The sequence below is a fragment of the Artemia franciscana genome, chromosome 18 (assembly GCF_032884065.1).
Source record: "Artemia franciscana chromosome 18, ASM3288406v1, whole genome shotgun sequence".
NCBI lineage: Eukaryota > Metazoa > Arthropoda > Branchiopoda > Anostraca > Artemiidae > Artemia > Artemia franciscana.
This window is the reverse complement of record NC_088880.1, coordinates 27,460,592-27,473,318: the sequence shown is the minus strand read 5'-3', so window position 1 is coordinate 27,473,318 and position 12,727 is coordinate 27,460,592. Positions and strand designations below refer to the sequence as shown.

Genomic DNA, 12,727 nt, shown 5'->3' with positions numbered 1-12,727 from the left:
AAATTTCAGTGACTCGGTGAGTAAGTACGGGTCTTAACTAAACGATACGATTGGAGGTGGTGAAACAGCTTGGTGGAAAAGTGAGCTAAGCTGGAGATCTGCATAAAAGCAGCCTAAGTCCTGACGCGGTGAAAAATTCAGCTAAGCAAAAGACACAGACTGACCAATTAATAAAATAAGTCTCAATATTTAATACCGAATAATTTTTAAATTCCCGGACTAAATAATTAATAGAATTAATAAATCAATAAAATTAACAAAAATAGAAGGCAAGAATTTTGAAAAAAAAAAGTCTATAACTGAATCAGGTTAAAACAAGGTAAGTGCTGGTGACGTAAAAACTGGGTTGAATCTGCGACCTGACTTGATGCAGAGCCAAGATAAGCCATGACTCGATAATAAATGATATAAAAAAAGACAGGAAAAAAACATCCAATGGAATAGAATCCTTTAGAGCTTAATCTTGTTTGGCCAGTCAGCTGGAAGCCTAACTAGCCAGTATGCAATTTAAAAGAACCTTCAAATGTGTTTGGAGTGTAAAAATATTCTGTATTTTTTTTTTTATACAGGCTGGGGAGCTGCAATAACTTTCTAGAGATGATTATCTGAAATAAAAAGTTTTCCAGCGCATAAGAATCCTCATAATGATTGCGGCTTGACGAGTCGTCAGCAGTCAGTACACGTAATTTCTATCTTCAGAGGGGCGGGGGCTTGTGGTGGCTTTAATAAAGTACATAAACAGCAACAAATTGGATCGGTTGTCTGGCAGCTGGAACTCAGTAAATATTTTTCGATATGAGAATTTCGATCTTTAAATTTCGATTTTTAAAATGTGCATTGTGTTACTGTCATGATTTCGCCATTTTTTCCTTGCTCGACACTTTCGTGCAAACATACGTGAAAGCAATACAAAATTGAACTGTATTTACAACCAAGGAGGATTTCTAGAGAATACCTACAGCAAGGAGGCGTTATTCAAGACATTTGAAACTGTTTAATTTTACAGCTCAGGTGCTATCTGGCTCTAAAACTGACTCTAAAATTTAATTTTTCCAAGTTTTCTCCAAGAGCACCTTAAAAGCCTTATGAGCACCTTAAATTTCACCAAGAGCACCTTAATAGTGATGTTTGCTCCACTTCATGATGAGAGATTTCGTAATTGTGCTAATTGGTCTACCTTTTTATTTGTTTTTGATATATTTCAGAATTGGAATATTTCTCTTAGTGTTATTGGTTCAGCAATGGCTAAAAAAAAAATAATGCAAAACAATAACACCGTATGGCAATTACTGGTAAAGTGTCTATGTGACAATCAGTTGGTTTTAGACGTAGAATTGTATACTTTTTACTGTCAAATACCTATAAAACAATTAAGAGGTATTATGCCTTGAGACAAAGTAACGTAGCCTAAGTTTGTACATGTTACAGTAAATAAATGTTATTTGTAGTAGATTTATGGAATGTTACAAATAAAGTACAAAGTTGGTTTTAAGAACATATTACATTTTGAGACCAAGATTAAGGAACGTGTAATAATTTGTTGTTTTATTCCCTGTTTATGGAAAGTTTGATCAATTAAGTTAGTTTACTTTGTCTGTTTTATGTTTTATTATTGATTTTTTCAAATTATATTACATTTTTAATTGTTTTTGTCAATTTTACTATAAACTGTTTTGAGAACTCTGTTTTTCGAAATAAAAGGAGGAAAACAGAGAGCAATGAAAGGAAAAATTAGATGTACCTGAGGAAGAAACGCCATCTTAGCTATAGCTTCAGGGTACGAAATAAAAGCCAGACCAGCTCCACCTTTAACAACTTCTGTAATGTCGACATCTAATTCGTGTGCCAAATGACCAAGGATGGCAAAGATTGTCACACCTGCCAACAAACTGGTCCCTGTATCCACAAAAGTGATGATGATGGAATCCCTATTAAAAATACAACCATAAACGCACAGAAACGCAACATAAACACAAAAAAAACATATAATTGAATAATTATGGATTAAAGCAATGCTGGGAAATTTTGAAACTAAAGTCGAACTGAAAAGTACACCCATGTTTCAAAACCATACTTGACCACTGTCATCACTGCAGTTTCCAATATTCTAATCCTGGTTTACAGGCTTATCTTCCTATTCTTCAAAACTTTTTCAACTGTGAAAAAACACCCTTGGCTTTGGGTATTCTATATTTACATCTTCGTTGCCCCCGCCATCTTTCCTAGTAATACTGCACAGGTAAGTAAAGATGTCCAATTGATCAGTGAATGAAATCCCAGTTAACCAATGATCAGCTACCCAACATCACTTCTTCACCTTCATTTATTCCTAGTCTAAGCGACTTAGTCATCTTAACATTAATTTTCAAACCCGTTCTTTTACCCGATATCTCAGAACATCCAAAAATTTATTCATTTTATTTTTGTCATCTAGGACACTCCTATCAACTACGTAGTCTAATCATTTTACCTGTATGTTGCATAATAATGATAGATGGTAATAAGTTTACCTAAGCTATGGATGTCAGGTGATTGATTTTCTCAAACGATAATTTCGACAGGACCTGTGCTTGTCATCATCAGGTTCAAATTCAAATTTCTTGACAGAAAGTAAAATCACTAAATGCGATTTTGTGATTTTACTTTCTGACAAGAAATTTGAATTGGACTCTGTTGTGTCTGACGTGCCTGTGTGTCTGTGGTTGTGTGTTTGTTTGTATGTTTGTCTGTATGTGTGACTGAGCGTCTATTTGCATGTTCCTGTGTCTGTCTTTGTATTTTTATTTTTCTGACTCTGTGTGTTTATGTGTCTTTTCTGAGTTTGTTTTTGTCTTTCTCTAAGTGTGCCTGTGCCACTGAGTATCTGTTTGCACGTTTGTGTCTATTTTTGTCTTTACTTGTGTCTGACTCTGCGTGTTTGAGTTTGTTTGTCTGACTTTTTGGTTTCATGTAATTTATTTGTCTTCCTCCCACCATGTATATGTGACAGAGAGTCTGTTTATATGTCTCTGTGTCTGTTTTGTGTGTGTATTTCTTCGTCTCTCTCTCTCTTTCAGCGTGCTTGTGTGACTGACGGTCTTTTTGTATATCTCTTTGTCTTTCTTTATGTTTTTGTGTGTCTGACTATGTGTGTTTGTGTCTGACTTTGCGTTTTTGTGTGTTTTTTGTCTCTCTCTGCTATTGTCACGATGGCGTGACTATGCATAGTTTTTGCTCAAAGAAACGTGATATTTTCATTAAAACTATTCAGAAATATTTCTTAGTATGGCTTAAATTTATCTCTAATAACAACGGCCCTCCAGGAATTGGTTGCTAGGGTTCCCAACTATCTTTAATTCATGGGTAATTTTGCTTATATTTTTATCCTTTATAAGCCTTTTCATGTTTTGAATTTCCGTTTGTTAAGTGTTGACTGCTTTTCTGTGATTTCGTGATTTAATTACGTTTGTGACGCTTTTATTTCATCTTTGGTATCACATTTAAGATCTGATAGACTGAAGGACTCTATTACTAAAAAATGCACTAAGAAAAGGATCCATATTATCTGATAATACCCTCTAAGTCATTATTTTAACAATAATTAACAATTAATATTAATATGTATGTTATTAACAATTAATGTTAATTAATGTTGAATTAATTAACAAGCAGGTACACTTCAAATGTAATAAATTTCTAATAATCAATTTTCTCCCTTGCATGTCAATCATTTCAGAAATAGGAAAACACACGATCCATTTGATCATTCAAGAAAGCAGGAGAGGAAATTCCTCATGCTTTAGAATAAGCTATAACGTAGAAATCATTTGCCGAATAATAACATTAGGAAGGCTTTTATAGTAAAGTTGTCTAGCGCTCCATTCCATTTAGGGAGAATCCCTTTCAAATCCTAATCCGGACCAAACTCTTTAGCTTATAAAGGTTCCCTGAAAAAATGTTTAGAAAAAAAATGAAATCTAAAAAAAACACCTTGAAAGAAAAACGCACTGAAAGAAAAATTAAATCCTGTAGAAAAATGAAATCCCTAAGAAAAAAAATATCTTAAGGTATTATGTAACACGTACGTGTGTGCTGTCATTACTTAAGACCAACAAGTACGTTGCCATTCTCACGTGTGCTCCACTATTACGTAATATATCTTGTTTAGGCTGCCATTACGTAACACCCGCATGCGCGCTGTCATTACGTAACATCCACGTTACACTGTCATTAAGTAACATACCACTGTGTCCCCGTTATTACGTAACACCCACGTGTATACTATGCTTAGTTACAAGTAGGGATTCCCACGGGACCTTGACATCTAACAAGTCGTGCGAGAATGCGTTATCTTCACCTGTCTGACACAGAGTCAGACACACAAAAACACAAGGAAAGACACAGATACATACAAAGAGACGCTCAATCAAACAGACACGGTGAGCGAGAGAGACAGAGAGAGAAAGACGGACAAAAAACACAGAGATAGATACACAGGCACGGTAGGAGAGAGACAAAGCACACACAAAAACACAAAGTCATACACACAAACAAACAGAGTCAGACACACAAAAATACAAAGACAGGTACTTCACCCATTTTCTTGCATGCCTATACAGAATAAGTAAGATATATCGTGTCGTCTAACCTTACTTAACCAGAATATCGTGCCAGAATATCGTGCCATCTAACCTTACTTAACCTAAGCTACCCTGTGTTCATGTCTCTCTCCCACCATGCGTGTGTAACTGAACGCCTGTTTGCTTGTCTCTCTGTCTGCCTTTGTGTTTTTGTATGTATGACACTGTGTGTTTGTGTGTTTGACTTTGTCTTTTTTTGTAAGTGTGTTTTTGTCTCTTTCCCACTAAGCTGGTGTGACTGAGTGTCTGTTTGCATGTCTCTGCGTCTGTCTATGTGTTTTATATGTGTGACTATTTGTTTTGTGTGTTTATGTGTCTGACTGTGTTTTGTGTGTGTTTTTTGTCTCTTTCCCATCGTGACTGTGTGACTGAGCGCCTCCTTGCATGTCTCTGCGCCTGTCTTTGTGTTTTATATGTCTGACTTTGTTTTTGTGTGCTTGTGTTTCTGACTGTGCTCTTTGTGTGTGTGTTTTTTGTCTCTGTCCAATCTTTCTTGTGTGACTGACAGTCTATGTGCATTTTTTCGTGTCTGTATTTGTGTTTTTGTGTAGCTGACACTATGTGTTTGTGTTTTTTGTCTCACTCGCCATGCCTCTACGGCTGAGCGCCTGTCTGCATGTCTCTGTGTATATCTTTGTTTATCTGTGTGTCTAACTTTGTGTTTGTGTTTTTGTCTTTCTCCCACCGTGCTCGTGTGACTGAGCGTCTGTTTGCATGTCCTTGTGTCTGTCTTCATGTTTTGTGTGTCTGGCTCTATGTTTGTGTGTCTGACTTTCCGTTTTTTGTGTTTGTATTTTTGTCTCTCTCCCAACGTGCCTGTGTGACTGAGCGTCTGTTTGCATGTCCCTATGTCTGTCTTTGTGTTGTTGTCTGTCTGACAGTGTTTTTTTGTGTATGTGTTTTTATCTCTCTTCCAACGTGCCTGTGTGACTGAGTGTCGGTTTGTGTATCTGTGTTTCTGACTCTGTGTGTTAATGTGGGTTCGTTTATTTGTATGTTTGTATATCTGAGTTTTGTTTGTTCTGTGTTTTTTGTCTTTCTCTCACCATGCTTGCGTGACTGAGCATCAGTTTGTATATCTCTGTGTCTGTCTTTGTGTTTCTGTGAGTCTGCTTCTGTGTGTTCGTGTGCCTGACTTTGTGTTTTTTGTATGTGTTTTTGTACGTTTATGTGTTTTTTGTGTGTGTTTTTTTCAGTAACCTTGCTTTTGTGACTGAGCGTCTGTTTGCATGTCACTGTGTCAGTCTTTGTCTATCTGACTCTGTGTCTTTTGTGTGTTTTTGTCTCTCTCCTACCAGGCCTGTATGACTGGGCGTCTATTTGCATGTCTCTGTGTGTGTTTTATGTTTCCGTTTGTCTGTGTGGTTGTGTGTCTGACTGTGTTTTTGTGGTTGTGTTTTTGTCTGTTTCCCAGGGTGCCTGTGTGTTGGATCGTCTGTTTTCATGTTTCTCTGTCTGTCTTTGCGTTTCTGTGTGTCTGACTTTGTGTTTTTTTGTGTTTGCTTTTTGTCTTTATCCCACCATGCCTATGTGACTGAGGGTCTGTTTGCAGGTCTCTGAATCCGTCTTTGGTCTTTTGGGTGTCTGACTGTGTGTTTTTCGTGTGTGTATTTTCTTGTGTCTCTCCCAGCTTGCCTGTGTGACTGATTGTCGGTTTGTGTGTTTCTTCGTCTGTATTTGTGTTTTTGTTTGTCTGACTTTGTGTGCGTTTTTTTTCACTTTCCTACCGTGCCTGTATGACTGAGCGTCTGTTTGCATGTGTCTGTTTCTGTCTTTATGTTGTTGTTTTTTTTTGTCTGACTATGTTTGTTTGTGTCTGACTTTGTGTTTTTGCGTGCGTTTTTGTTACTTTCCTACCGTGCTTGTGTCACTGAGCGTCTGTTTGCATGTGTCTGTGTCTGACCTTGTGTTTTTTTGTGTCTGACTCTGTGTGTTTGTGTGTCTGACTATGTTTTTTGTGTGGGTTTTTGCCTCTCTTCGACCTTGCTTGTGTGACTGAGCGTCTGTTTGCATGTCTCAGTCTTTGTGTCTTTGTGTGTCTTACTTTGTATCTTTGTGTTTCTGGTCTCTCTCCCACCATGCCTGTGTGACTGAGTGTCTTTGTGCATATCTCTTTGTGTGTTTTTATGTTTCTGTTTGTCTGAATCTGTGTGGTTGTGTGTCTAACTGGGTTTTTTGTGTTTGTCTTTTTGTATTTCTCCCACCGTGCCTGTGTGACTGAGTGTCTCTTCACATGTTTCTATGTCTTTGTTTGCTAGACGCTTCGTGTCTGTCTTTGTGCTTTTGTACGTCTGAATCTGTGTGTTTGTTTGTCTGAATTTATGTCTTGTGTGTGCGTTTCTGTGTCTCTTTCACCGTTCTTGTGCGACTGAGTCTGTCTCTTTGTCTGTCTTTGTGTTTCTGTTTGTCTGATTCTGTTTGTTTTGTGTCTGACTTTGTGTTTCGGGTGTGTGATTTTTAATCTCTCCCACCATGGTTTTGTGACAGAGAGTCTTTTTGAACTTTTCTGTATCTGTCTTTGTGTTTTTGTTTGTCTAACTCTGTGTGTTTATGTGTCTGACTTTTTGCTTTTGTGGATGCCTTTTTTTCTCTCTCCCACCGTGCCTCTATGACTGTGCTTCTGTTTGTGTGTCTCTATGTCTATGTTTGGATTTTCTTTTATATTTTTGTGTCTCTCTCCAACCTTGCTTTTGTGACTGAGCGTCTGTCTGCATCTTTCTGTGCCTGATATTGTGTTTTTGTGTATGTGCCTCTGTGTGTTTGTTTGTCTGACTTTGTGTTTTTGTGTATTTTTCTCTCTCCCAGAGTGACTATGTGACTGAGTGTCGGTTTCTGCGTTTCTGTTTCTGTTGTTGTGGTTTTGTATGGTTGACTCTGTGTTATGTGTGACTTGGTTTTTTTTTGTGTGTGTTTCTGTCTATCTCCCACCGTGCCTGTGTGACTTAGCGTCGGTTTGCATATATCTATGTCTGACTTTGTGTTCGTGTGTATCCGACTCTGTGTGTTTGTGTGCATGACTTTGTGTTTTTATGCTTGTTTTTGTTTCTCTCTCCCACCGTGCATGTGTGACTGAGTGTCTGATTGCATGTCTCTGTGTCTGTCCTTGTGTTCTTATGTGTCTGACTCTTTGTATTTGTGTGTTTGCGTTTTCGACTTTGTGTTTTGTGTGCATGTTTTTCCATCTCCCAGCGTTCCTGTTTGACTGGGCTTCTGTTTGCATATCTCTGGGTCTGTATTTGTTTTTGTGTGCGTCTGAGTCTATGTGTTTGTTTGTATGACTTTGTATTTTCATGTTTGTTTTTTGTCTCTCTCCCATCGTGCCTGTGTCACTGAGTATCTGTTTGCATGTCTCTGTGTTTATCTTTGTGTGTCTGACTCTGTGTGTTTGTTTGTCTGAATTTTTGCTTTTGTGTTTTGTCTTTCTCCCACCCTGCCTGTTTGACTGAGTGTCTATTTGCATGTCTCTCTGTCTGTTTTTGTGTATTTGCGTTTCTGATTATGTGTGTTTGCACGTTCACTTGCTGTTTTTGCCTGTGTTTTTGCCCCTCTCACGGTATCTGAGCGATTGAGCGTCTGTTTGCATGTGTCGGTGTCTGTCTTTGTGTTTTTGTGTGCATGAATCTGAGTATTTGTATGTTTGTGTTTTTGACTTTGTGTTTTTGTTCTTTTCTCTCTCTCTCTCCAAGCATACCTGTGTGACTGGGTGTCTGTTTGTATGTCTCTTTGTCTGAGCTTGCGTATTTTGTTTTTTGTCTCTCTTTCACTCTGGAAGTTGGACTGAGTGTCTGATTGCATGTTTTTGTGTCTGTCTTTTTTTAGTGTGTCTGACTCTGGTGTTTTTGTGTCTGACTTTTGGTTTTTATAAGTATTATTGTCTCTCTCTTGTCCTTCCTGTGTGACTTATTGCGAATTGTCCTCATTTAATAATAAAAAATATTGCAGCTTCTGTCCTCTGTTTCTTTACTCAGTTCTAAGTTTCTAGTAGTTGGTGACTTTAACCTACTTTCTAATAATTGGACTTCAAATAGTACACAAGTTTTTGATGAGTCGTTTGAAGATCGATTCCTCCAGACTTTACAAGAGCATCCCTTGTATCAACACATTCAGAACTCTACTCGTTCACGGGCTAATTCAACCCCTTCAGTATCGGACCTTGTAATTACGAAATCACCTGAGTATATTACTAATGTTGAGTTTTAACCACCACTAGAAAAAGGCGATCATTCTGTATTGGCGGTATCACTAAATTGTTTTTCGGGTTTTGTTGATACACCGAAGAGTTCTCCAAAATATAATTGTGGTAGAGCGAAATACACTGCATTTTCTGATTATGTTTCACTTAATCACCTGATGATGTTACTTATGTAGAGTTTTTACAACCACTAAAAAATCGCGGTGTTGTCATTGGGTGCTGTCGGTATCACTAAATTGTTTTTCGGGTTTTGCTGATACACCGAACAATTTTCCCAAATATGATTGAGCTATAGAAAATTACACAGCATTTTCTGATTATATTTCACCTAATCATCAGATGCTATTGCTAATGTTTGGTTTTTACTACCACTAGGAATAGGTGATCATTCGGTATTGGCAGGATCACTAAATAGTTTCTTGGGTTTTGCTGATACACCGAACAGTTCTCCACCGGAGACACAAGGTCGATTCACAAAAACCCTAACATATATATACAGGCTTCGGATTTTCTCATGATCGCATTAACACCGAACTTGCATATAAGAAAAAGCAGCGACGTTTTGAAGGAAACAGCAGGTAATTAGGTTGGAAGATTAAAATCAGTAAATGGGAACTTATGAAAGTGAAATTTTTTCACGGGGAAACGATGGAGTGATACGTTCTGAATACAAACGTACTGTCCTTCTTCGAAAATTGATGAATTTCAAGCCCTAATACGAGCCCTCAAACTCCACATCATCGTTATTACGGAATTATTACCCAAGAACTGTCAACAACCAGATGTGCATTTCCAGCAAGTACATAATTATAGTCTTATTGTAAGAAGTAATTATAAGTATGGAATTTTCATTTATGTTCATGCATCGTTGAAGTAAATGGAGGTTAATGACCCAATATCATCAAGCATAAGTGAATGTTTAGTCTTCTTCTATCTATATAAAAATTTACTATTTGCCTGTCTGTCCGTCTGTATGTCTGTACTAAAACAAACTAATAAAAAAAAAAAAAAAAATATATATATAATATATATCCCAAAAAAAGAAAAAACTATATATATATCTATATATACATACAAATAACAAACAAAAAAAACCTAAAAAAAATTAAAAAAAAACTAAAAACAAACAAAAAAAACCTAAGGGTGGGATGGACGCCTAGCTGACACTCCATGTGTTGCTGTGGCGTGCAGCACCACAGCAACACTTGTCAGGGGTCAGCTAGTTGTTAATATGAAGTTACCTTAGTACACAAGTGTTTTTAGAGTTGTAGCAGTTTATTGTAGCGCATGTCGCTGTGTCTTCCCTTGTGATTTTGTGTGTCTGACTCTTTGCGTTTTATTTTTGTGTCTGACTCTTTGCGTTTTGTTGTGTCTGACTTTGTGTGTTTGCGTGTGTGTATGTATGTGTTTGTGAGTTTTTCTGATTTTTGTTTTCCTGTGTGTTTTTCGTCTCTCCGCCACTGCACTTGTGTGATTTAGCGTCTGTTTGGGTATCTCTGTGTCTGTCTTCGTGTTTTTGTGTGTTTCTTTCTCTGACTTTGTGTTTTTGTATGTGTTTATTGTCTTTCTCCCACCCTCCCTGCGTTACTGAGCGTCTGTTTGCATGTCTCTGATTTGTCTTTGTGTGTTTGTGCGTCTGACTATGTGTGTTTGCGTATTTAACTTTGTCTTTTTGTGTGTGTTGTTCCACTCGCCCATTGTGCCTGTGTGGCGGAGCGTCTGTGTGCATGTCTCTTTGTCTGTCTTTGTGTTTTTGTTTGTCTGATTCTGTATGTTTGTGTGTATGTTTTTTGTCTCTGTCTCACCAAGCCTGTGTGACTGATCATCTGTTTGTATTTCTCTGTGTCTTTCTTTGTTTTTTTTTCTGGCTCCGTGTGCTCACGTGTTAGTGTTTCTGTCATTGTGTTTTTGTGTGTGTGACTCTGTGCGTTTGTGTGTTTACTTTGTGTTTTTGTGTGTGTGTCTTGTCTCTCTCCTACCGGTCCTGTGTTACTGAGCATGTGTTTGCATGTCTGTGCATATATGTTTGTGTGACTTTATGACTGAGCATATGCTTGGCTGTTTGTGTATATATGTTTGTATGTGTGAGCGTGCTTGTGTGTATGTGTGTGTGTGTGTGTGTGTGTGTGTGTGTGTGTGTGTGTGTGTGTGTGTGTGTGTGTGTGTGTGTGTGTGTGTGTGTGTGTGTGTGTGTGTGTGTGTGTGTGTGTGTGTGTGTGTGTGTGTGTGTGTGTGTGTGTGTGTGTGTGTGTGTGTGTGTGTGTGTGTGTGTGTGTGTGTGTGTGTGTGTGTGTGTGTGTGTGTGTGTGTGTGTGTGTGTGTGTGTGTGTGTGTGTGTGTGTGTGTGTGTGTGTGTGTGTGTGTGTGTGTGTGTGTGTGTGTGTGTGTGTGTGTGTGTGTGTGTGTGTGTGTGTGTGTGTGTGTGTGTGTGTGTGTGTGTGTGTGTGTGTGTGTGTGTGTGTGTGTGTGTGTGTGTGTGTGTGTGTGTGTGTGTGTGTGTGTGTGTGTGTGTGTGTGTGTGTGTGTGTGTGTGTGTGTGTGTGTGTGTGTGTGTGTGTGTGTGTGTGTGTGTGTGTGTGGTGTGTGTGTGTGTGTGTGTGTGTGTGTGTGTGTGTGTGTGTGTGTGTGTGTGTGTGTGTGTGTGTGTGTGTGTGTGTGTGTGTGTGTGTGTGTGTGTGTGTGTGTGTGTGTGTGTGTGTGTGTGTGTGTGTGTGTGTGTGTGTGTGTGTGTGTGTGTGTGTGTGTGTGTGTGTGTGTGTGTGTGTGTGTGTGTGTGTGTGTGTGTGTGTGTGTGTGTGTGTGTGTGTGTGTGTGTGTGTGTGTGTGTGTGTGTGTGTGTGTGTGTGTGTGTGTGTGTGTGTGTGTGTGTGTGTGTGTGTGTGTGTGTGTGTGTGTGTGTGTGTGTGTGTGTGTGTGTGTGTGTGTGTGTGTGTGTGTGTGTGTGTGTGTGTGTGTGTGTGTGTGTGTGTGTGTGTGTGTGTGTGTGTGTGTGTGTGTGTGTGTGTGTGTGTGTGTGTGGTGTGTGTGTGTGTGTGTGTGTGTGTGTGTGTGTGTGTGTGTGTGTGTGTGTGTGTGTGTGTGTGTGTGTGTGTGTGTGTGTGTGTGTGTGTGTGTGTGTGTGTGTGTGTGTGTGTGTGTGTGTGTGTGTGTGTGTGTGTGTGTGTGTGTGTGTGTGTGTGTGTGTGTGTGTGTGTGTGTGTGTGTGTGTGTGTGTGTGTGTGTGTGTGTGTGTGTGTGTGTGTGTGTGTGTGTGTGTGTGTGTGTGTGTGTGTGTGTGTGTGTGTGTGTGTGTGTGTGTGTGTGTGTGTGTGTGTGTGTGTGTGTGTGTGTGTGTGTGTGTGTGTGTGTGTGTGTGTGTGTGTGTGTGTGTGTGTGTGTGTGTGTGTGTGTGTGTGTGTGTGTGTGTGTGTGTGTGTGTGTGTGTGTGTGTGTGTGTGTGTGTGTGTGTGTGTGTGTGTGTGTGTGTGTGTGTGTGTGTGTGTGTGTGTGTGTGTGTGTGTGTGTGTGTGTGTGTGTGTGTGTGTGTGTGTGTGTGTGTGTGTGTGTGTGTGTGTGTGTGTGTGTGTGTGTGTGTGTGTGTGTGTGTGTGTGTGTGTGTGTGTGTGTGTGTGTGTGTGTGTGTGTGTGTGTGTGTGTGTGTGTGTGTGTGTGTGTGTGTGTGTGTGTGTGTGTGTGTGTGTGTGTGTGTGTGTGTGTGTGTGTGTGTGTGTGTGTGTGTGTGTGTGTGTGTGTGTGTGTGTGTGTGTGTGTGTGTGTGTGTGTGTGTGTGTGTGTGTGTGTGTGTGTGTGTGTGTGTGTGTGTGTGTGTGTGTGTGTGTGTGTGTGTGTGTGTGTGTGTGTGTGTGTGTGTGTGTGTGTGTGTGTGTGTGTGTGTGTGTGTGTGTGTGTGTGTGTGTGTGTGTGTGTGTGTGTGTGT

The 12,727-nt window shown here is 39.3% G+C and overlaps 2 protein-coding genes across 3 annotated transcripts in view; one reads left to right on the top strand and one right to left on the bottom strand.

The window, feature by feature from the left end:
• LOC136038827 (brain tumor protein-like) overlaps positions 1-12,727 on the top strand; it is a 456,036-nt gene that overhangs the window by 34,727 nt on the left and 408,582 nt on the right. The window lies entirely within an intron of this gene.
• LOC136038418 (sodium-dependent nutrient amino acid transporter 1-like) overlaps positions 1,625-12,727 on the bottom strand; it is a gene marked incomplete at its 5' end in the record, with an annotated part of 27,254 nt that continues 16,151 nt past the window's right edge. The window contains one exon of the mRNA XM_065721491.1: positions 1,625-1,928. Coding sequence (XP_065577563.1) covers positions 1,640-1,928 — 289 coding nt within the window. The remainder of the gene's footprint in view (positions 1,929-12,727) is intronic.